General features: G+C 36.7%; 3 protein-coding genes across 4 annotated transcripts in view; 2 read left to right on the forward strand and 1 right to left on the reverse strand.

Annotated features, from left to right (window-relative positions):
- Positions 1-24,858, reverse strand: part of serinc2 (serine incorporator 2) — a 155,551-nt gene that overhangs the window by 28,775 nt on the left and 101,918 nt on the right. The gene's annotated exons all lie outside the window — the stretch shown is intronic.
- LOC108272460 (stathmin-like) lies at positions 6,676-9,364 on the forward strand. The gene is made up of 6 exons (XM_017480877.3): positions 6,676-6,873; positions 7,036-7,118; positions 7,298-7,424; positions 7,527-7,699; positions 9,021-9,212; positions 9,302-9,364. Exons 3-6 carry the CDS (start codon positions 7,412-7,414, stop codon positions 9,362-9,364), a joined length of 441 nt encoding a protein of 146 aa, XP_017336366.1. The 5' UTR covers positions 6,676-6,873; positions 7,036-7,118; positions 7,298-7,411.
- stmn1 (stathmin) lies at positions 13,146-16,632 on the forward strand. Of its 2 annotated transcripts, none has more exons than XM_017480648.3 (5): positions 13,146-13,245; positions 14,523-14,649; positions 14,755-14,927; positions 15,854-16,045; positions 16,169-16,632. In XM_017480648.3, exons 2-5 carry the CDS (start codon positions 14,637-14,639, stop codon positions 16,223-16,225), a joined length of 435 nt encoding a protein of 144 aa, XP_017336137.1. In that variant the 5' UTR covers positions 13,146-13,245; positions 14,523-14,636; the 3' UTR covers positions 16,226-16,632.

Consider the following 24,858-nt stretch of genomic DNA (forward strand, 5'->3'; position numbering starts at 1 on the left):
AATACTGGATGTGAGGCAGGAACACTCAATTTCACCAGTGTCCCTTGTTCACACAAACTACATACTGCAGATGTTAACTTCAGCATCACTTAAAAAGAACTCATTAATCTGAACACTTTTATATTTTTTGATTATGATGTTGCTGTTTGGAGATCTGATTTCCTCAACATGTTAAAAAATTGAATATTACCCAGTGCAAAGATGGATAAGACCCATGCGATAAGGAGGCATGCATACATTCCCTGATTTTGCAGCCTATTCTCATGTTGCTCTGCTGTGTTTATCTTTCCATTTGGTGACAGTAATTTGTTTTTGGGCAAAGTTCTCAGCCAACTTGCCATTCATGTTTGAGCCCATATATCAACAAGCAACACTTGCATGTAAGGACATGATATGGTATGGCTGACAGGCAAATTGTGACACTTACACAAACGTGTCATTCTGACCTCTGTACACATGAGAGCAGACTTCAGACGGCAGTAATGTTACAAATAAACCTATTATACAGAGTATCCAAAAAGTAAGGAAACAATAACGAATATAGCTGCAAGCAGCAATTGAGGGACCAAGCACATTCTGTCCCAAAGCAGTTCAAAAATTTTGAGCAGATTTTCTAACTTAGAATTATAGCGACCCCCTAGAAGGGATTTAGACAAAACTTCTTGGAGTCCCTTAGGACAAGGTCATGTACTCATCTACAAGGTTTGGTCAATATACATTACACCGTTGATATGGTATGCCCTCTTTACCTGTTTGGCGACTTCATTGTCAAAATCATTTTGAGCATTATGGACTAACCGTACATCCTATCAAAAATCTGAGAAGCAACTTTTTTTTCAAGTTGGTCTTACGATGCTGTGATTCAAAGTTGGTGATGATGGAACAAAGTTTGTAGGAGAAGAAGAACAGAAAACTTTTTAAAAATATTCTCAATGGCAGAAATGAGCATCATGGTATCCGTTCAACTCAGCTTGACCCGAAGAGGAAAGTGGAAGGACGCTAGAGGGCTTAAGTGGTGTAAACCAAAATTGCTGTGAAGGTACCTGAGTCCTTTATCACTGTGCCAAATTTCATAATAAGCATTAGAAGCATTCTATGGGCTGCCATAGACTCCCATAAGAAGTATAGTAGTAAGAAGAAGAAGAAAACATATCACTAAAGGGTGCCTATGTACCTTCAGTGCTTCGCCCCTAAATATGTAGAGCAAATATTTTGATCCGAATATGTTCAGCAAAATCTGCAAAAAAAAACGTGATATAGTGACTGAAAAAATATGTAAGGATGAAGTCAAAGAGCATATGTTGTAAATAATAAATACTGAATTAAGTACGTATATGTAGTTTTACTCTCATTGGTTCCTACCTTTTCAGACACCGTGTATAAAGTACATAGTTGTATACAGATAACAAATGTTTTAATTTACATTAACATTTATGAACAGTTAAAATTCCTCTCCCAAATTTGGGATTATACATGAAGATTCTTTTGACTTAATTATTTATTGTGATTCCTCACTAAATTAATTCATATTAAGTTATATAATATTCTTCATATATCGTTCAATGAAATAAAGTATGCCAGATCTACCAATTGTGATCATTCCAAATCGGTTAATTCTGAACCCAATTTATTTACCCAATTATATTCACCTGTGAAACTGATTTAATATAGCCACCTTGAATGGTTTAAGATAACTGCACACTTCCAGCAAATATTCCAGATAAATTGAGACTTGAAACCATGATCAGTGAGTTAACTATTAGCTAAGACAAATCATATAGAAGTGCATGTCTTGTGCAAGATTTATTAAGGGCTCGAAATTGCTATTACAAGTTTTTTCACTAATATAATAGTATAAACAGATGTTGGATCATTTACGCTCGTCTAAAGAAATCTTTGGCAAAATTTAATTTAAGTAGGCATAGATCAGTCTCCTTTTTTTTAACAGACTGATATATAAACCACATTTAAATTATGCATGCACAGTCCTGCAATTATGCTTTTGGTGGCAATGGCAGTAAAGCCCCCAACCCCCCAGTCTATCACTAGACTTTACTAAAGATAAGACATTTTACTATTTTTAAAAATTAATTGAAGGAATTAAATGCTGAAATATATTTAGAAATACATCATGCAATTTAATGTATTCTGTATTTGAGTTATGGACTTGTTGTCTTGGTAACAAGTCCAACAACAGCTTTGAAGAACTGACATGAACAATCCGATCTAGACAACTCAGTAAACCATGTATGAAGAACAGGCCTATTTATCTTGCTGTATGTGAATCTGATTCTGCCTATTAGGTAGATTTAAGCCATAATAAATGCACAGATTTTATAATTGATTTGTTTGCTTCGTAGTCATTGCAAATAGATCATTTTGTAATCAAATCAGTTACCAGGACTGTTTATACAAATGAAAACTGGTGCTGTTAATAAAATAATTGTTACAAAATAATTGCTTGCCTGTCAAATAGTTCCTTGTGTTATTATTGCTAAATGTGTTGATTTTTACCCTTGCATGATGCCTTTTTTTTTCTTGCCTGTAGATCATTGTGAAAGTAAAAAGGATCTGTTTATGACTTTATGGCAAAGTCCCCAAACTCTGAGTACTGACTTTCTGAAGTACCCATGTGTAAATAATCTGGGAATTTTAAAAATAGTTTAATCATACAAAAATACATCTTACTCAGAAAGTCCTTTGCCCCTTCACCTTCCTCAAATGGTGTCACATGTCTTTCCATGTAATTTCTTTGCTTACTATCACATATGAGCTTCCTGAATCAAACATGGCTGGTGTAAACTTGACTTCTTGTTTTAATTGCCGATAAAGTGACTGTATAAAAGGGGTTTTCATTGAGTCTCAATTCAATTCAATTTTATTTGTATAGTGCGTTTAACAATGGACATTGTCTCAAAGCAGCTTTACAGAAACATATAAACACAGGATACAGATTTTCTTGGTGGAATGTTCAGTCAAAAAAGCTCTATGACTTTAATAAATAGACAAAATATTATTCTACACAAATAATCAAATAATCTTCATGAAATAAGTCTGTAGTGTGGGGGTCCATAGAATTTACTTTCCTGTCAAAGGTATCCCTGGCTACACAAAGTTTGACCAGTCCTGATCTAGATTGTATGATTTCATTGAAACCCCCTTTCATACAGTCACTTTAAGAGCAATTAAACAAGAAGAGTTTACACAAGCCATGTTTGATTCAGTTCAAACTGTATCGTATGTTATTGTAATGGATTTCTTTAGAGTTTATTTGTGCATGTCAGTGAAAAAGGTGTGGATTGAAGTTTGTTTAAATGGAAGTTTATGAACTCTTTTTGAAACTTGCCTTGTGTGAATTGGCTTGAAGAGGACTAAAAGATGACATAAGCCTTGTGTCAGAATGAGTGAGTCAAATACTCAAAAGAAAACTGACAACCACAAAAAAGCAAGGAGCAAAAAAAGCAGCTGCACTAGTCAATTGTGGATATTTTAATACTTTTAAACGTTTGAAGATGATGCAATTCAAGTGTTTATAGTAATGTGAGAGCCTCTGCAAATAAATTTAACAGCACATTCATGTATTAGAGGTTAATTCCAGTGTTTACAGGGAAGGGATTCTGGGACATAATTTTAAAATAACCATGTTTATTATGGTTTTGAAAAACAATATGGTTTGCATATATTTGTGACCTAATAAGGAATTTCCCTTTTCTGAACACTAGATGGAGGCCTGTCCTTTCAGCCTACATATTTACTGGAAGAAACCATTTGATAAAAGCAGAGACAAAGAACATGCACAGAAAAAAAAGGTCATACTTTCTACTGTTATCATTTATGGTCAACATGAGGAACAAGTCCACCATACCTTTTAATTTCCCCAGAATATAATATCAATAAATATGAAGGAAATTATGTATGATTGTACTTTTCTTCCTTTTCTTATTCTTTGCCATTGCATGCATGCTCAATTGGGTTAAGGTCTGGTGATTGACTTGACCTTCCACTTTTCCCCAAAAAAAGTCCTTTGTTGAGTTGGCAGTGTGTTTTGGATCATTGTCTTGCTGCATGATAAAGTGCCTCCCGGTTAACTTGGTTGCATTTCTCTCTAAACTGGTAGACAAAATGTTCCTGTAAACTTCTGAATTCATTCTGCTACTACCATCATGAGTTACATTGTCAATAAAGATTAGTGAGCCTGTTCCAGAAGCTGCCATTCAAGCACAAGCCATGACACTATCTCCACCATGCATGACTGATGAGCTTGTATGTTTTGGATCACGAGCAGATACTTTCTTTCTCCACACTTGGTGATGTGATCGTCTTTCCATCACTTTGGTAAAGGTTAATCTTGGTTCAAGAACTTTTGTGGCTCATCTCTGTATTTCTTTGTTAATTCCAATCTGGCTTTACTTCTTTCTAGATAAATGTTTACAATGAAATTATCTGCTATTTTTTTTTACTTTTCCAAGCTTGAAATTAGTAAAATGTCCAGAAATAGGTTTAATAATGATATATTTTCACTTGCTAAGATGTCATTGCAGTGTATGAATGTGAGAAAATCACATTCTACCAGTCAAAAGAAATTGCAAAGACTTAACTTAGAAACCCATGGAATCTCAAACACACCTTCTGAAATTTCATGAAGAGATGTGTCATATGTCAAAGCTGTTATTAAAGCTTAAGGAGGATATTTTGGTGACCCTAGTAATAACAAAAGAAAGATCAGAAAGTTGTGCTTTATTGCTGCAGGCATTTGGACGAACCCCACTGCGCTAGTCTATGATAATTATACTGTCTGTTTCTCATGCTCTCTGATGCAACAAAGTTAGTGTTGCTTACATTTTTTTATTGTAAATGTCTGTGTAAATGATAAACATTAATACACAAGTTGTTCAGGGTGGATTTTTCCGTTAACGTGTTTAAAAGTTTATAGCCCTTCCTTGGACTTTAATATGGAAACCATTACTTAATTCATTCCATAAAACATGCAGTCCAGCAGTGATGTAGCATGGCATATGAAGCAAGAAAAGCATAAAAGGCAAACCAAAGAGGGAAGAAGTGGTGTAGTATGTTCAAGAGAGTGAGCAGTTACAAGTAGTTTGAGGCAAAGTAGAGTGGTGCTTGAAAGTTTATGAACCCTTTAGAATTTTCTGCAGAAATATGACCTAAAACATCTTCATATTTTCACACAAGTCCTAAAAGTAGACAAAGAGAACTCAATTAAACAAATGAGGCAAAAATATTATACTTGGTCATTTATTTGTTGAGGAAAATGACCCAATATTACATATCTGTGAGTGGCAAAAGTGTGTGAACCTCTAGCTTTAGTAGTTTAATTTGAAGGTGAAATTAGAATCAATCAGGTGTGAGTAAGCACTCTGTCTTATTTAAAGAACAGGGATCTCTCAAAGTCTTATCTTCACAACACATGTTTGTGGAAGGGTATCATGGCATGAACAAAGGAGATTTCTGAGGACCTCAGAAAAAGAGTTATTGGTGCTCATCAGGCTGGAAAAGGTTACAAAACCATCTCTAAAGAGTTTGGGCTCCAAAAATACACAGTCAGGCAGATTGTGTACAAATAGAGGAAATTCACTGTTAAACCACTGTTACCCTCCCCAAGAGTTAGGGTAAACAAAACCAACAAAGATCACTCCAAGAGCAAGACGTGTAATAGTCCGTGAGGTCACAAAGGAACCCATGGTAACTTCTGAGTAACTAAAGACCTCTGTCACATTGGCTAATGTTGATGTTCATGAGTCCACCATCAGGAGAACACTGAACAACAGTGGTGTGCATGGCAGTGTTGCAAGTAGAACATAATTGCTCTCGAAAAGAACATTGCTGTCCATCTGCAGTTTGTTAAAGATCACGTGGCCAAGCCAGAAGGCTATTGGAAAAATATTTTGTGGAAAGATGAGACCCAAAAAGACTGTTTTGGTTTAAATGAGAAGCGTTATGTTTGGTGAAAGGAAAACACTGCATTCCAGTATAAGAACCTGTTTAACCATTTGTTTAATTGGGTTCTTTTTATCTACTTTTAGGACTTATGTGAAAGTCTGATGATGTTTTAGGTCATATTTATGCAGAAATATAGAAAATTCTAAAGGGTTCGCAGACTTTCTAGCACCAATGTAATTGGTCAGATGAAAAAAAACATGCTTTTGCTCCATTCTGGGCTGAATTTTTGTTTTAGGAAAATCATCAATTCTTCTTTGTATTACTTTGTAATTCTTTTTACCCTAGTAAAAATGCTTGAAGTTGGGATGTCGTAGAGATCAACAGAGTGTAAATGATAAGAGACAATTTGCAAACATGTCTATGTACACTCCGTAGAAATGATACTGTCAATTGAAACAGCCAAAGAGGGAAAATAATGTATATGTATATGCATATATGTGTGCACTATTGTTTTACTGTTGTTGCGGAAACTAGACAACCCTTGCAGACTCTTCCTATCTTAGTTTTGAAGCTGTGATCTAAGAAACACCAATATCTCTGCCGTTGCAGAGGCGAAGTTCCTGGAACTTCTTTTAAGAAATCGCTCCATGTAATACTTCTCTCAATGTAATACATGCATTTCTTATATCATTGACTCCCTTCCATACAGACAGCAATACACTATGACTTCATAAATTCTAATTCTAATTCTAATTTCCTACCAGTTAGTGGTAAGGCAGCATCGGTCTTTCGCTCTGCACAATAAAGGGAAAACCACCTGCGTGTTAACACGGACTCCAGGGTGAAACCTTTCCCACGGATGTCCTCCGGTTTGCTTGCTGTCCAGAAAAGCTGAAAAGACTCGCGCAGACCAGCCAGGGATGCCAAATTGTCGTGGAAATTAGACAACACTCGCAAACTCGTCCTCTGAAGGTAAAAAGGTTTATTACAGAAAGATGGTTAATACAGGATAGAATAAAGCAGGATAGAATAATGAGAGCGCTCTGAAGCGCTTGTGCTGAACCACTACTATATATGTGAAACTATATATGTCTGTCTGTCTGTCTGTGTCTCTCTCTCTTTGTTTGTTTGTAGCTGTTCTCCATGTGGCTCTTCCCTGGTGGTGTTTGTGTGTCTTCACATGTTGCACTGTCAACTGAATATACGGCAAACTTCATGTCATCTCTCTCTCTCTCTATCTCTCTCTCTCTCTCTGTCTTTGTGTGTGCTAATCCTCAAATTTCAGTTTTCCCTTCTGTAAGGGGTGTGTGTGGGGGGGGTGTTTAAAAACTTGAATCATAAACCACTCTCACAAACGCATGCATGGATTTTTAAATTTTTGTTTATTTTTGTTCAGAGTTCCTATCCTTCAAGTTGCCACAGGAGGGCACAAGAAGTGCTGTACACCTAAAGTCATCTACCTCCCCTTTCCCTTCAGGTGTAGGTCTCATCTCAGCCATCTTCTGATACAATGGCCGCTAGTGGTAAGGAGATGAATTTTCTTCCGTCTTTGCTTTACTTGACCGTACCATTTTGTAGAATTGTAAATATATTGTTTTAGCATTTCTTTTATTCTTTGCTTTTAGATATTAAAGTGAAGGAGCTGGACAAACGGGCCTCAGGGCAGGCCTTTGAGGTCATTCTGCGTGATCCTGCCCGAAAAGCAAAAGGAGACTTCCCCTTCTCTCGTCAGAAGAAAAAGGATTGGTCACTGGAGGAAATCCAGAAGAAACTGGAAGCAGCTGAAGAAAGGCGCAAGGTACATCTCAAACAACCACATCTGTTAGCGGTGTCAGTATCTAGAGACTGCAGCGATATGAGACACCTATGCTGTTCTTACTCAGTTAAAGCAGTGGTCAGACTAAACTAAAAGGCCAATTCACTGAAGGGAAAAGGACACAGCACAAGAAAGATGCATTTGTTTCTTGTAGCAGTTATTTGTGCTTTGCATTGACTTAATCCAAGTCAGATTTATGTTGTGAATTTATGAGCTCCAGCCCTGTTGAGCCAGTAGAAAACAAAATGAATATAAAAAAATTTACTATACTAACATTTAATAAATATTAAAGTAGATGATCCATCCAAACTGAGCCAAAAAAGTAACACTCCAAATAACAAAAAATTGAAACCTCTAAAAAGAAACAAACACACAACACAACAAAATTGGTCAATAATGGTTTTTATTTCGCCTCAGAGGCTGCTCTCATACTGTATAATGACAGCAGACCCTTCTCATCTGCTTCTACAACAGACACAAGGGGGAAAAACTGTGCAAACTATTTTTGCAGATAACCAATAGTTCCAGCAACCAGTGCCGATTGATTGGCAAAACCAATCAATCGGTTGACCACTACTTTATGAGTCCTAAATTAAAATATTTCTGCAAATTCCGGTTGCCAGAGTTAATCTAATGCATAATTTGTTTTTTTTTCTTTTTTTTTTTTTTACATTGAGCCATCCTGTCTATCGATTATACTGTGCACTCTGTGGCTAAAAGTATGTGGACACCTGACCATAACACCTATGTGAGGGTCTTCCCCAAGCTTATAATTAATGGCCATGGTTTTGGAATGGGTTGTTCAGTACTCTGGTGTCCACATACATTTGGCCACGTTGTGTACGCTAGTGTTATGCTAGTTCCGCTAGGACTTTCTTGGTGGAACCTCTGTGTATATTGGCCTTTTCTGGCAGACATATTTTTGGTGGAAATGTATATCCATATAGAATAATATAAAATGATGGAACTTGACTGACTTTCTACTGTACATGAGAGCCTGTTAATTGACGATGTATTTTTGTCCCCATTTTTAAAAATAAAAAAAGTGTGTTGCTAGCATTACTACAGTGACAATATCTAGAAATGTCAGTGTTGCATCACAGCTTGTGAACTGTTGAATAATTTTTGACTTGCAGCCTAGTATGTACCACAAGTGAACTCTTCCTTTGAACAAACTGCACACTACCCATCTGAACATGTCTTAACACCTCTAGGTCTGTTCATGCCTCTTAATGTAGAATAATGTAACTAATGTAAGTACAAATCCTGAAGTTAATCCCGAAGTGGATTATCTCCTTTGCAGTCCCATGAAGCTGAATTTCTGAAGCACTTGGCTGAGAAGCGTGAGCATGAAAAGGAGGTACAGCAGAAAGCTCTGGAGGAGAACAACCACTTCAGCAAGATGGCGGAGGAGAAACTTAATCAGAAAATGGAAGCCACTAAAGAGAAGCGTACAGCAATAATGGCAGCCATGACTGAGAAGTTCAAAGGGAAGGTACAGTCTAGTTTATCTGTTTTTAGCTTTATTCCTTTTTTAAAAAGTTTTAAATTGGTTTTATTTGGCTAAATGTATTTCTGTTGTAGGGGAAGAAGCTGGAAGAGGTCTGTAAAAACAAGGAGAACAAATATTTGATGAAAATAATGTGACTTTCACTTGTTGGCTCTGAGCTGTTAGCTGTTCTCTAATGCACTTTTTGATATTGGCCATAGTCTTAATGTTTTGAAGGAAGTATGTTGCTGTTATGCATTAAGGTCCTCAAAGTTTCTATTAATGCAGCCTGCACTCTTGATATGCTTATCATTTCAATCGGTTTGCGCACTTATGTAGCACAATGGGTTTTTATTTATTTATTTTTTAAAGGACAGCTATGGGTTCTCAGTCACTGGTGTTTGGCATGGTTTGCTTTATTCCAGACACTGCTAGTATTGCTGTGTAACTGCAACCCCACCCCAATTCTTCTTTGTATTACTTTAAGTAAATGAATATCCCTAGTATAAATGCTTGAAGTTGGGAAGTCAGAGAGATCAACAGAGTGTAAATAATAAGAGACAATTTACAAACATATCTATACACACTCCTTAGAAATTACGCCTATGTATATGTGTGCACTACTGACCAGGTTTGTGTTAAAAAGTAGTGGTATAGTATAACACAAAGTTATATACATATAACTGTACAAGGAACCAAACCAGGCATAATTTTAGGGTGGGCCAAGGCCAAAATAATAGGCAAAAGAATTCTATTATTAGGTAGCTAGCTTACCTAAAAAGGAAAATAAAGAAAATACAAGGATACTTCCCCAACTACCTAAGCAAAAAAAACAGACAAAGGAACCCTATCCCAAAACAAATGGCAGCCACACCCCTACTACCAGTGAACCAAGTGAATCATATATACCATGGCTTATAGAATGCACAAAAACAGATACAGGGACAACCAAACTCAAAAACCAGGACAGTAGTCGGAATATAGCATAAAGCAGCACAACCAAACACACTCTAACCCACCAATACACATGAAACCATCTCCAACATCCCAACCCATTCTCACTCTTCCTCTTTAAATATGGCTGCCATTTAGTGATGTCATCCTGGAAGGCGGGAGCAAAGCACGCTAGGGCAGATTGGAAACTCTGGGAAGGTGTTCAGACCTGCACACAAATTATGGCACAGCACACACACACAAAAAAAAACCTTCCCCTCCCAAAGATAGCGGGTTGTAACACTTATCTTTTTTAAAAATTTTATTTTATTATTATTATTATTATTATTATTATTATTTTTTTTTTTTTACTATAATAAAATGTATTTCCACTTGCTAAGATGTCATTTTTCTGCAGTGTACACATGGTTAATTTATTCCCACATGATTTTTACACATGATTTTTACATGACTAAACAATTTTTCTAACTAATTTATTTATTTATTTATTTATTTTAACATGATACATTATTTTTTTAAATGTAAAATCATGTGGTTGATTTTACACACGATTCATTTATTTACACATGATCAATTCATTTTCATTTCCTCCATCCTCTCCTCCTGTTTTCCTTTTGTCTTCCTCTTAGTAGTGCCCCACCGTCTTGCTGATAACATCATCGTCTCAGAGGCATGATGTGATGGTAACATAGTCTGATTCAGCAAGTGGTAGAAGAACCATCCCCCCACATCCTATCTTATCTTATATTATATCCTATCTTATTCTATCTTATATTGTTCTGCTTGCTCTCAACCTGAGAGTACATCAGGAGCAATCAAATTAGCTGTTATTTAAACCTTAAAGATGTAAAGACCTTAAGACAGTTAAGAGAGACATGGCAAGAATGATATTAGATCAGGAAGCAGAGGTTGCATCAATACCAGTGCATTCAAATTAAGCACAAGGTTTACATTGTCTGCAAAACCCCACAAGACTGAAAGAAACCCACCCATGTGTGTTATTGTCACCAAAACACATACAATAACTGCATGGCTTAATAATGATGAGCAAAGTTTGCATCTCTATAGTTTAGGGAGATTATTATAAACAAAATATCACATGCCAAATTTTCAAGATAATAAAATTATTGAAAGAATTTATCAAGTTTAAGTAATAATAATAATAATAATAATAATAATAATAATAATAATAATAATTATTATTATTATTATTATTATACTGTATATAATAACTTATATTTTAGATTAAAAGATGAATGAGACAATAGATCACCTTTCATTTCCTTATATTTACATCTATGTGTTAAACGACTTAGAACATGATACCTTTTGTTTGAACCCACCCATTTTTTCAAGCGATTAAAAATATTTGTGTATGTGACTGATAAGTGTTTCATGCTGCCCAGGTGTGCCCTGTAAAACTGACTGTTTAAAGAATCAAAAGACAAACCTTGAACAGAAGAACATGTTTGTGTCTCTGTAAGCAGATAAACATTCTGTACTGATCTCAGTGACATGACATGGACTTCTTATGCGTTATCCTCAGATGAACAGAAAAAGAACAAGAACAAAACTATTACAAAGTAAAAATGAGTAATTTCCCTCACAGCGTGCATGGCTGCTTCTGGAACAGTAATCTCACTAATCTTTATTGATGATGTAACTCATGATGGTAGCAGCAGAATGAATTCAGAAGTCCACAAAAACAATATGCCAAGTATACAGAGAAATGCCTCTGATCTAATTGGGAGGAATGTCATCATTCAGCAAGACAATGAACCAAAACACAATGCCAACTCAACAAAAGACTTCGTCAGGGGGTAAAGTGGAAGGTTTTATACTGGCCGTGTCAATCACCAGACCTTAACCCAACTGAGCAGTATTTCACCTCCTGAAGAAGAGACTGAAGGGAGGAACCCCCGGAAACAAACAACATCTAAAAGAAACTGCAATACAAGCCTGGAAAAGCAACACAAAAGAAAAAGGCAACAATTTGGTGATGTCAGTGAGTCGCAGGCGTGATGCAGTTATTGCAAGCAAGGGATATGCAACCAAATATTAAGTGTTATTTATTTTAATTTACTTTTAGATTATCTGTTAAGACCTTGCTGTTCCAAAACTTTTGCTGCTGACTGGACACACTCATAAGACAGCATAAGGTTGATTTTAAATCTATTAACTTAATTTCAGTTATCTGCAACATACCGGAATAATACTCTGTCTCTTCACTGACCTCTTCTTCTATCCATCTATCCTTGAAATATAAGATCTCAAAAAGTCTGCTCTGTTGGAACTTGTTAGTGAGATGCTCTAAGGCAGACCCATCATCTCTGGGTGCTGTGTGTGTGTGTGTGTGTGTGTTTCACATGCACACATGGTGGAACAAGAACACTGCAGGTACTGCTACTGTAGAAATAATTCATTTGAGTAAATGTACATGTAGAGAAATCAAGAAAATGACTATTGACTTTGTATAAACAACTTTCCCAATACCTTAAAAAAAAAAAAAAAAAAAAAAAAAAAAAATATATATATATATATATATATATATATATATAAAAATTAATTATTATTATTATTATTATTATTATTATTATTATTATTATCTTTATTGTCATTATTATTATTATTACATGACTACAATTGGCATAATTAATCAAAAAAATCTTCTATATGTGAGGATAACCAACCCAGTGAGCTATCCATTATCAACAATATACATAGTTAGTGTGTGTTGCCATTAGCTGTTCTTATTTAAAACAAAACTATTAACTATTCTATTCTATGTTTTCCTTCTTTATGTAACACGTTGTGATATATGCAAATGAGCATGCCTTAGCTACTTTCCCCTGAAAAGAGCCGGTAATACTTGCAATAGAGGTCTTTGGTGGTTGTTTTGGTCTTGTTTGGACTTGTCTGGGGTGCTGAAGAACTACACTTTCCAAAAGCCCGGGGCGTAAAGAGAAGTAGCCAATAAGAGAGATGCTCTGGGATGACGACATTAGATTTGCTCTTCATATGCACTAACTTACGTCGTGTGGAGCTAAACGTCGGCGCGAAAGGCACAGTGTGAGGGTCATAAAAGGTGGGTGCCCATGTGGAAGAGTAAGAAAATTGATTAACTAAATAAACAAAAGTTTGTGCATTTTTAATTTTTAAAATACTGAGTCTGATCGAGGCTTGTTTTATGTTTATGAAGTCGATAGTAGGATGCATGCAGTGCACTACATCACTGCATAGATAGCATGTATAAATAAACACGTTTTTAGCTTTTGTGCCCTTTAGTCGGACTGTTTCTCTTTTTTTTGTTAGAATTCTGAGATTTCTAGTTCGGACCCTTTTTCACCATGGATAAAACAATCAAAATATTTGTTTACCATTCAGCACCTTACTCTCTTTTTGTTTGCTCGGAGTTAATCAAACCTCTGTTGTATTTCTGTGTCAGCCGACATTTTGTGGTCACAGAAGGCATCTTTTTGAAATAATTTCGGAAATAGTATAGTTATACATCTTTTCAGTACCTATCTAGCTGATAATTTCTGATTTGGTCTACATTTATAGAGTGCGGACGTGCTTTATTGTGCTCATTTGATTGGTTTGATTCGTGCGTTTATGCATTTCGATGCAAACTATCACTTGAACCTGCGGTTCAGAGGCTGTTCTTTTGTGTAGACTCAAATTCATGTCCATGCAACAAGCTATTTTCAGGATGATCTTGACCTTGTCTGGGATCAAGAGCTTGTGTGTGTGTGTGTGTGTGTGTGAGAGAGAGAGAGAGAGCGAGAGAGCGAGCCACCGCCTGTCTGTATCACGCTCTTTGTTTGTTTGTAGCTGTTCCCCATGTGGCTCTTCCCTGGTGGTGTTTGTGTTTTTCTCATGTTGCACTGTCAACTAATTATACGACAAACTTTTTCATTAGATAATGCACGCCAGTTAAGGAGAATTTTGTGCTTGCAAATTGCGCGCGTGTACGATTTATTTATTTTTCCTCCGACACTGCATGGCCCGCGCGCGCGCTCTCACTTTCTTCACTGTGTTTTTGTGTGTGACTTTCGGGCGGAAGAAAACGTAAGCGAGCGCGCCTTTTCACTCGAGGACGGTGTGCCTTTTTTCTTTTCTCTCCCCCCTTCACACAATGCGCGCCAAATTTCAGTGCAGCTCACGTCCTCTCTCTCTCTCTCTCTCTCTCTCTCTTTCTCTCTCTCACTCTCTCTGTGTGTGCGAATCCACATGTTTCAGTTCCCCCCCCTCTAAGTTCTGTTTGGGGGGTTTAAAAGCTTGACTCATAAACCACTTACACCTATCCCACGAACACGTGCATGTTTTTATTTTATTTTTTACATTTTGTTTATTTTTGTTCAGAGTGCCTATCCTTCAAGTTGCCACAGGAGGGCACAAGAAGTGCTGTACACCTAAAGTCATCTACCTCCCCTTTCCCTTCAGGTATAGGTCTCATCTCAGCCATCTTCTGATACAATGGCCGCTAGTGGTAAGGAGATGAATTTTCTTCCGTCTTAGCTTTGCTTTACTTGACTGTATCATTTTGTAGCATTGTAAATGTTGTTTTAGCATTTCTTTTATTCTTTGCTTTTAGATATTAAAGTGAAGGAGCTGGACAAGCGGGCCTCAGGGCAGGCCTTTGAGGTCATTCTGCGTGATCCTGCCCCAGAGGCAAAAGGAGACTTCCCCCTCTCTCCTCAGAAGAAAAAGGATTGGTCACTGGAGGAAATCCAGAAGAAACTGGAAGCAGCCGAAGAAAGGCGCAAGGTACATCTCAAACAACCACATCTGTTAGCGGTGTCAGTATCTAGAGACTGCAGCGATATGAGACACCTATGCTGTTCTTACTCAGTTAAAGCAGTGGTAGTTCCAGCAACCGGTTACCAGTGCCGATTGATCGGCAAAACCGATTGTAAGTAGTGGTTGACCACTACTTTATGAATCCTAAATTAAAATATTTCTGCAAATTCCAATTGCCAGAGTTAATCTAATGCATAATTTTTTTTTTTTTTTTTTTTTTTTTTTTTTTTTTTTTTATTTATTTATTTTTTTTTTTTACATTGAGCCATCCTGTCTATCGATTATACTGTGCACTCTGTGGCTAAAAGTATGTGGACACCTGACCATAACACCCATGTGAGGGTCTTCCCCAAACTTATAATTAATGGCCATGGTTTTGGAATGGGCTGTTCAGTACGCTGGTGTCCACATACTTTTGGCCACGTTGTGTACGCTAGTGTTATGCTAGTTCCGCTAGGACTTTCTTGGAGGTACCTCTGTGTATATTGGCCTTTTCTGGCAGACATATTTTTGGTGGAAATGTATATCCATATAGAATAATATAAAATGATGGAACTTGACTGACTTTCTACTGTACATGAGAGCCTGTTAATTGACTTGATGTATTTTTGTCCCCATTTTTAAAAATAAAAAAAGTGTGTTGCTAGCATTACTACAGTGACAATATCTAGAAATGTCAGTGTTGCATTACAGCTTGTGAACTGTTGAATAATTTTTGACTTGCAGCCTAGTATGTACCACAAGTGAACTCTTCCTTTGAACAAACTGCACACTACCCATCTGAACATGTCTTAACACCTCTAGGTCTGTTCATGCCTCTTAATGTAGAATAATGTAACTAATGTAAGTACAAATCCTGAAGTTAATCCCTAAGTGGATTATCTCCTTTGCAGTCCCATGAAGCTGAATTTCTGAAGCACTTGGCTGAGAAGCGTGAGCATGAAAAGGAGGTACAGCAGAAAGCTCTGGAGGAGAACAACCACTTCAGCAAGATGGCGGAGGAGAAACTTAATCAGAAAATGGAAGCCACTAAAGAGAAGCGTACAGCAATAATGGCAGCCATGACTGAGAAGTTCAAAGAGAAGGTACAGTCTAGTTTATCTTTTTTTTTTTTTTTTTTTTTTTTTTTTTTTTTTTTTTTTTAGCTTTATTCATTTTTTAAAAAGTTTTAAATTGGTTTTATTTGGCTAAATGTATTTCTGTTTTAGGATAAGAAGCTGGAAGAGGTCCGGAAAAACAAGGAGAACAAAGAGACAGAGAGTTGATCTGCTGAGTTGATCTATTGTTAAAAAAAAAATAAACCCAAAGATTTTTTTGCTTCTTTACTGTGTGTTTCCCCCAGATGGGTGTGAAAATAAGTGAATCCTTCCACCTGTACTTTCTGGTGTTTAGCTATAGTTTGTATTTGTTTTTTTTTTTTGTTTTTATACGTGTGACTTTCACTTGTTGGCTCTGAGCTCTGTTAGCTGTTCTCTAATGCGCTTTTTGATATTGGCCGTAGTCTTGGCGTTTTGAAGGAAGCATGTTGCTGTTATGCATTAAGGTCCTCAATCTGTTAATGCAGCCTGCACTCTTGATACGCTTATTTCAATCGGTTTGCGCACTTATGTAGCACAATGGGTTTTTAATTTTTTTTTTTTTTAAATAAAGGGCAGCTATGGGTTCTCGATCACCGGTGTTTGTCATGGTTTGCTTTATTCCAGACACTGCTAGTAATGCTATGTAACTGCAACCCCACCCTATTTTTTTTTTCTTTTCTTTTTTTAACATGTGGCCAGTTTTGTCTTCCTGATGCAAAGATGATTAAGGGTTAAATTTGAATAGGCACAAGACTGTTGTATTTTTCACTAGGGGGTGGGCTTTAAGGGATAAGGCTCTACTGTATTGGTAGAATGCAAAAGAGCAATATCTTTTGGCTGTTACCTCCAGTGGGGGGAATAATAATAATAATAATAATAATAATAATAATAATAATAATAATAATAATTATAATAATAATAAAAAACATTCCAAGACCAAGCTCTTTGTACTGGGGTTATTGATGTTTAATTTCTTCTGGAGCAATTTCAGTAGTGATTGTATTCTTTCAGAACCTTAATTGCTCTGAAATGAATGGGGAAATTTTGAAACCCAGGTTTCCTCATGGCCTGAGTTAAACAGCATTAGGATGGTACACATTGATAGCTTCGATTTAGTTGCTATGCATTATGCAGTCCTTCCAGCATTTAGTGACTTTTGTGATCACAGAAATCAACACAACCACGTAAACTCCGCAGTATTCAGAGAAGCTTACAGTTTTTAAGAATTATTTCAAATTTTCTGCAGCAAAATCAAGTATTTTGGGTGCAACAATCTTAAAGCCTGTATGTACTGACTTACTACTTGACATTGCTGATATTTACTGTCCCCTTCAGTAGATGGGTATTTTTCTTTTCTTTTTTTTTTTTTCCCTAAATGGGCTGAAACACCCTATGTTAATTTATATACTGTGGTGTTCACTGTAGAGGATTTTGACAATTTTTTTAAAAAACAAATCTTAATGATCCACACCAGAAAATGATTGCTAATGTGTTAAGTGCTACAGGTTTGATTGTGCAGGTTGACTACTTGGGTTCCTGGGTTGTAAAAATGGGGAAAAATAGAATTAATAAAGAAATTAAGATTCACACTGCTATAATGCAGGATCACCAATAACTCAAACTAGTCCTCTCTCGTGTTAAATTATATATTTAGATATAATTAAATATATTTTTAAAGAGGTTAATTCAAAGTAATATTTCTATATATGCATATACTCACCAACCTATTTGTTAGGAACCCATACAAATGCACATTTATGCAATTATCTGATCAGTCAATCATGTGGCAGCAGCACAAGGCATAACAATATGCAGATATAGCTTCAAATAAAAATATCAGAATGGGGATAAATGTGTTTTATAAACTGCTGATGTGGGATTTTCCACACACGAAAGTCTGTAGAGTTTACACAGAATGGTATGAAAAACATCCTGTGAGTGGCAAGATCTGTGGCCAGCAATGACTTGTTGAGCGAGGTCAGGAGAATGGACAGACAGATTCGAGCTGACAGGTAAGCTACAGTAATTCAACTAACCACCCTTTATAATCATGGTGAACAGAAAAGCATCTCAGAACAACATCAAATGCCACAAGCATTCTATTTGATGGGAGTATAACTTTAGCTATTGATTTTATACACCGTTTTGCTGGCTGATTGGGTTAATCGCATGAATAAGCAGGTGTACAGGTGTTTCTAATAAAGTGGACCCTTAAATAACTAGCTCGTCTAATGATATGTCTCCCTCTAGTGGTAGCAAGACTCCCTTGAGCGCTACAGACATTGTCTCAAAGCAATCTCTAATTCCATATGGATCCAGTCCAAAATGGTACCTTAAACCCCGTGTCCCTCCTCTAACTTCACACAGCGTTGTCAGTGTTAACAATTATAAGAAATATCCCAGATTGGATGACTTTTTTTAATTAAAAAAATGTTTTTTTTAGTTATCCGTTACATGACATGTTTTGCGCTCATCTCAAACAGGAGAACGTAATCCTTTAATGCCTCCTGATCCTGTGTGCCAATGTTTTTGGTATATGTTTTTACCAGGCTCAGATAATGGCATTTGAGCCAAAACACTTGTCTCCTTATGTGAATTAACAGCCCCAGTGATTTTCCACACTCATTTGCCTGGACACCCATAGCTTGCGGAAACGTGTCACTGTTTTGGCGATATAACACCCACTTGCCAGTTTATCACATGCTTTATGTTACATACATGTGACAGCTTTTCCATTTAAATTGCTCAACAGTGTACATATTACATACAATTATTTGCACTGGTTTCTACTCATATGCTTATATCAATATAAAACAGTGCATTTATGGTAAACGTTTTCAGATGCCGTGTTATTTATCCAATATTTGATAAATAACTTGTCTAGTTAGCATGTACCGTCCTGTGTATTTTTTTCTCCTACAGTATGTATTGACATTACATGTATGTAGCTTTGTTTACTGTGCTCTTGTATTATTGTATTGTATTCTTGTATGGCAGCACTACTTGTATTGTTCTCTGCTTGATATATCGCTTTGCTTGTATTTTTCTCATTTGTAAGTCGCTTTGGATAAAAGCGTCTGCTAAGTGAATAAATGTAAATGTAAATTATTAAAGGACATTACAGGACTTGATACATGCAAGAGATACATGCAAGCTTCCATTTTTGTGGCTTTTGATAACTCATCAGAAAGGTTTCAGCATACCATGTGAGTCACACAGCACTAGGTTATGATTTGGACTGGATTGGATTTTTCAGATTTTCATTATTTCATTATTTATTTGGCATGAACAGACGTTCAGTATGCCATTGTAGTCCGTAATCATACTGTAGTAGGGTAGTGGTGGCTCAATGGTCAAGGCTCTGGGTTACTGATCAGAAGGTTGAGGAGTTCAAGCCCCAGCTCAGCCAAGCTGCCACTGTTGCGTCCTTGACCAAGGCCCTTACCTTACCAGGGGTGCTGTATCATGGCTGACCTTGTGCTCTGACCCCAGCTTCCTAACAAACAGGGATATGCGAAAAAAGATTTTCACTATGCTGTAATATATACGTGACAAATAAATGCTGCTGCTAGTAATATAATTCTGCCATCTTGGGTGGTACTTCCAAGATGGCAGAAGCTACTCAGCTAGCTCTCACCAAATGGTATCTTTTTGTTATTTTATTTTATGTTAGTTTATTTCACTATTTAATCTTAAAATGTTAACACCTGATGCTAGCTATACCACATTTGGTTACACTGTATACACTGTATAATGACTAACATTGAATGTAATTTAATTTATTCAACAGTAATCTCTTTATCCTGGTTAGCATATGTTTTTGGGAGGTGGGTGAAAATCAGTGTAATACCTAGTGGAACCCCATGCAGTTTCAAAGAGACAATGCACAACACTGCATTACACCAGTTGTATAGAAACAAACAGTGTGAAGTGGCAAACACTGTGAAGTTTCTACAGAGAATAAGAAGTGGAGCGGACAAGGATATTCTGCTGAGTGGGAGTATACTTGTGTTATAACAGCACACATTTTATCCTTCCTTAGCAGGTTGAATACTAGCTGTATCGCTGACATAAGTCAGACATACAAGAGTCAGTTGTCATAATATTCTAATGAAGGTCAGCGCAGAAAAAGCCATAGCACATAACAGCATTATGTCAACAAATATTTACTTATTTAACAATGAATATTGAAGAAAGCAGTATTTATGAGAGCTCACCCCTATAAGAAACATGAAGGGCTCATGTAGGTGGCATGTATTCCTATGAACACTATACTCAAGTAATGTTAGCAAAAATTCTAGACAAGACTGGTGGAAGAGAATTAACATGACTGCATTTGCCCACTCCAAAGATATTGAATGAGTGCTTCAGTAGCACCAGTTGAGGGCAGCATTGTATAAGGCACTGAGATGAAGAGAACAATGTTTAGCGTTAAACATACACTGATTAAACCACATTTAAACCTTTTTTTCTCCATTTTTACTTATGTAGAACTGTGCAAAACTGAGTACAGAAAGCAGCCGTGAATTAATTGTATAACATACATTCAAATGCACCCAAATTTAAAGCATTTGATTCCAAATACAGGGATTAGACAAAATCAGGATTGGGTTAGCTTGACCTTTTATGTTCTTAAACTGACCAGCAAAATGGCAGCATTAGAAAAGCTAAGAATTAATGTTTGTGAAAATTTTGAACAATAGTTTTTTTTCTTTGCCTTATAGATAATTGTATGTGGAATTTTAGCAAAAATTGTATATGATATACACTCACTGACCACTTTATTAGGAATACCAGTACATCAGCTCAGTCTTCTAATTATTCAATGAGGAAATCATCATCATAACAATCTCTCACTGCTCAAAGCTTTATATGAACTGCTCACCATGGCTGTAATAAGATTTGAGTTTGAGTCAACATAGCCTTCCTGTCAGCTTGAATCAATTTTCCCATTCTCCTCTGTCCTCTCTCATCAACAGTGTGTTTCTGCTTGCAGAACTGCTGCTCACTGGATGTTTTTTGTTTTTCGTGCCATTCTGTGTAAACTCTAGAGACTCTTGTGCAGAGATCAGAATACTCAAACCAGCCTGTCTGACACCAACAAACATGCCACAGTCAAATTCACCGAGATCACATTTTCCTGCATTCCTGTATTTGATGTGAACAATAACTCGTACTCTTGACCTGTATCTTCAGCATTTTATACACTGTGTTGCTGCTACATGATTGGCTAATTGGATAATTGCACGAATGTCCAGGTGTTCTTAATTATGTGACCAGTGCATGTATTTATTACTGTTTACACTCATGTGAATAATCAGCTATTCTTCAGTCATAATTAGGCACTAGCCATAGGCCATAGACCATATATAAGATATGTAGCATACAATATATGTCTGGCATTTCTGTACATGTTCATTGTTTTTCTGGGACATAAATCAGCTATTATTCAGTCATAATTAGCATTTATTTGACATTTATATAGGCAACTGTGCCCTGGAGGACAGCTTTGATGAGCAAACCCAACAAACTCCCACCCCCCAGACAACTTTCCATAAATGTGTTTATTCTACTCTTCTAGGGCGAAAGGTGGTGGTAGGGAAACACCAGGCCTCATCTTTCTTTCTGTTTTATATATATTTTATATATATATATATATATATATATATATATATATATATATATATATATATATATATATATATATATATATATATAAAATTTAAATACTCTATTTTACTTAGCTGCCGTATTTCATACCACCAGGGTTACTTCCCTATTAGCATAAGATAAACAAAGATTATGGAAATGAAGAACACAAATTAAAAAACATATTATGACATTTCTTTAGTCTAAGCATTGCAAATAGGCTAGAGAACTGGAACAGGAGCATTAACTATCAGGAGTTTGTTGCCATCGTGATTTTTCATACTGAAAAAAAAAATGTTATGTGATTTTCATTTGCTGTAAGCCAATATTGATCACCTTTTCAGGGGTCAATTTAGGAGGGCTTTTAAAATTAATTAATCTGCAGAATCCTGACTCAGCATACCTGGTGTTGAGTTAACTAATTATATATGTATATATTTGTTAAACTGACTAATCTGCATGAGCATACTCTCAGAAATAAGAATACAGAACTGTACCTTGCCTTGTCACTGGGGTGGTACCCTCAAGCGTACACTTTTTGTACCTTTAATATGTATGTTTTACCTAGAAAGGTTCTTGTAGTGTACCTTGAAAGCTTTACTTTAAAAACTAATTATGGCCCATTTATGTGCCTTAAATCTTTTTAAAGTCATAAATGCCATAAGTGTTTAATTAATGTTGGGGATTTTGTTTAGTGTAATTTGTTAAATTTAATGCCAAACAAGTTACCCTTTTGTGCTTAAAGAACAGTGTGTAGGAGTGTTTGGAGAGAGATTCAGATGTTGCTGGAGCAACAGGATATGAGTGAGCTATGCCAAGAGCAGGGGCTGTTCATGACAATTCACCCTATACTAACAGCAGCAGGCTGTACCACTAGTCATCCTTCACAATTAGACTAGCTAACTGCAACAATATGTGTAGGCTGCAGCTCGTTGTGTACAAAACTCTATAATAATGGAGCTCGTTGACCTCAAGGGCTCATGCTCTTTCAGACCCACTCAGCTCACTCCCAGCTTGTACAACTCCAATTCCAAAAAAGCTGGGACAGTATGGAAAAAAAAACAATCAAAAAGAGTCATTTGAAAACTCAATTCACCCTGTACTATATTGAAAACTCATTATTAACACATTATTTGATGTTTTACGTTGTGAATTTAATTTATTTTTGAAAATATAAACTCATTTCAAATCTGATGACTGCAACACACTCCAATTTCCCCCCATTCATCCATTATGCATTTAATCAGCTGCGTAACTGTACAGGGCCTTCATTGCCTTATTTTGCACTTCATAATGCGCCACACATTCTCAGTCGGAGACAGGTCAAGACTGCAGGCAGGCCATGCAGGCACCCGCATTCTCTGCTTACGCAACCTGGGCAGAAGGTGGCTTGGTGTTTTCCTGCTCTGGATAGCGGCATATGTTGCTCCAAAATGTGTACATATCTTTCTGCATTAATAGCGTCTTCAGAGATGTGCAAGTTACCCATGCCATGGGTACTGACACACTCCATGACATACCATGACAGATGCTGGCTTTTGGATTTTGTAAAAAGAATGCATAGCATTGTTGTAATTATACACTCACCTGCCACTTTAATATGAACCACACTACACCTACACTTTCCTGCGACTATCAGGCAGATAAAGGTCAAGAACTTGAGTTAATATTCGCATCAAGCATAATAATGGGAAAAAAATCTCAGAGATCTCAGGGACTTTAATTCTGGCATGGGTAATGGTGCCAGATGGTCTAGTTAAAGTATTTCAAAATTGCTGATCCAGTGGGGGGCACAGGGTGGATAGTGGTTAGCACATTTGCCTCACACCTTCAGGGTTGGGGGTTCGATTCCCTCCACTGCCCTCTGTATGCGGCATTTGCATGTTTTCCCTGTGTTGTGGGGATTTCCTCCAGGTACTCCGATTTCCACCCTCAGTCCAAAGACATGCATGGTAGGCTGATTGGCATGTCCAAATGTGTCCATAGTATGTGAATGGGTGTGGGAATGTGTACGTAATTGTGCCCTGTGATGGATTGGTACCATGACCAGGGTGTACCCCGCATTGTGCTCGATGCTCCCTGGGATAATCTCCAGGTTCCCTACAACCCAGTAGAATAATCGGTATAGAAAATGGATTGATGGACGATCTACTGGGATTTTTACACACACGAGTCTCAAGAGTTTACACAGAATGGTGCAAAAAAAATAAAAAATCCAGTGAGTAGCCGTTTTATGGGCAGACGCACCTTGTTAATGAGAGCATCCTGAAAAGAATGGCTAGACTGGTTTGAGCCGATGGGAAGTCTATGGTAACTCAAATAACCACTCTGTACAAACATGGTGAGGAGGAACGCATCAAAGCACAACATGTTGAGCCTTATGGTGGATGGACTACAACAGCAGAACACCACATCAGGTTTACTGTTTTGGTGCCTTCCAATGTGATGCCTCATTAATAAGCATTTAAAGTATCTTTAAATAAGTGTACAGTGGAGGTGGCAAAGGCGAGTCAGTGTGTGGGGTGTGCAAGATGATGGATTATTAAGTGGATACTTGCAAACAGTTAAGCAGAGGCTAGATAGAGATAAAGGTGAATCAGGGGGTTGGAGTTTGGTATGTAAGTAACTAATTGAGCTACAGCATGGCTGAGGAAGAACAATCTTACAGACTGTCCTTGTTAAATCTGCTGGAGGTTTGAATAATCTGACCTGGTTGCCCAGAGACTTCCAAGGAATTGCATCAGTAATTACAGTGTGGGAAATACATATTGAATACATCAACATTTTTTTCAGTAAATATATTTACAATGAGGTTATTCACGTGACTTTTTCATCAGACATCAGTATTAACTCAAGAAATCCGGAAATAAAAAGAATTCACAACATTAAAGTCCATAAATAAAGTTATGTGTAATAAAGTGGAATAACACAGGAAAAAAGTATTGAACACACAAAGATAAGGAAAGGAAAGGTAAGGCAAGGAAAGGTAAGGCAAGGAACCAGCTGAAATCTGTAAGTAGTTAGAAAGTGCAAATTATCAGTGCAAATTAATATCAGCTGGGTTAGAAAATTGATGGTATATAAAAAGGCTTTTCGTTACCAAGGTGTCACACAAGAATCTTCTCATGATGGGTAAAAGCAAAGAGCTCTAACAAAAGCTTCACAACCTA

The sequence above is a fragment of the Ictalurus punctatus genome, chromosome 12, assembly GCF_001660625.3.
Source record: "Ictalurus punctatus breed USDA103 chromosome 12, Coco_2.0, whole genome shotgun sequence".
In the NCBI taxonomy this organism is placed as follows: Eukaryota; Metazoa; Chordata; class Actinopteri; order Siluriformes; family Ictaluridae; genus Ictalurus; species Ictalurus punctatus.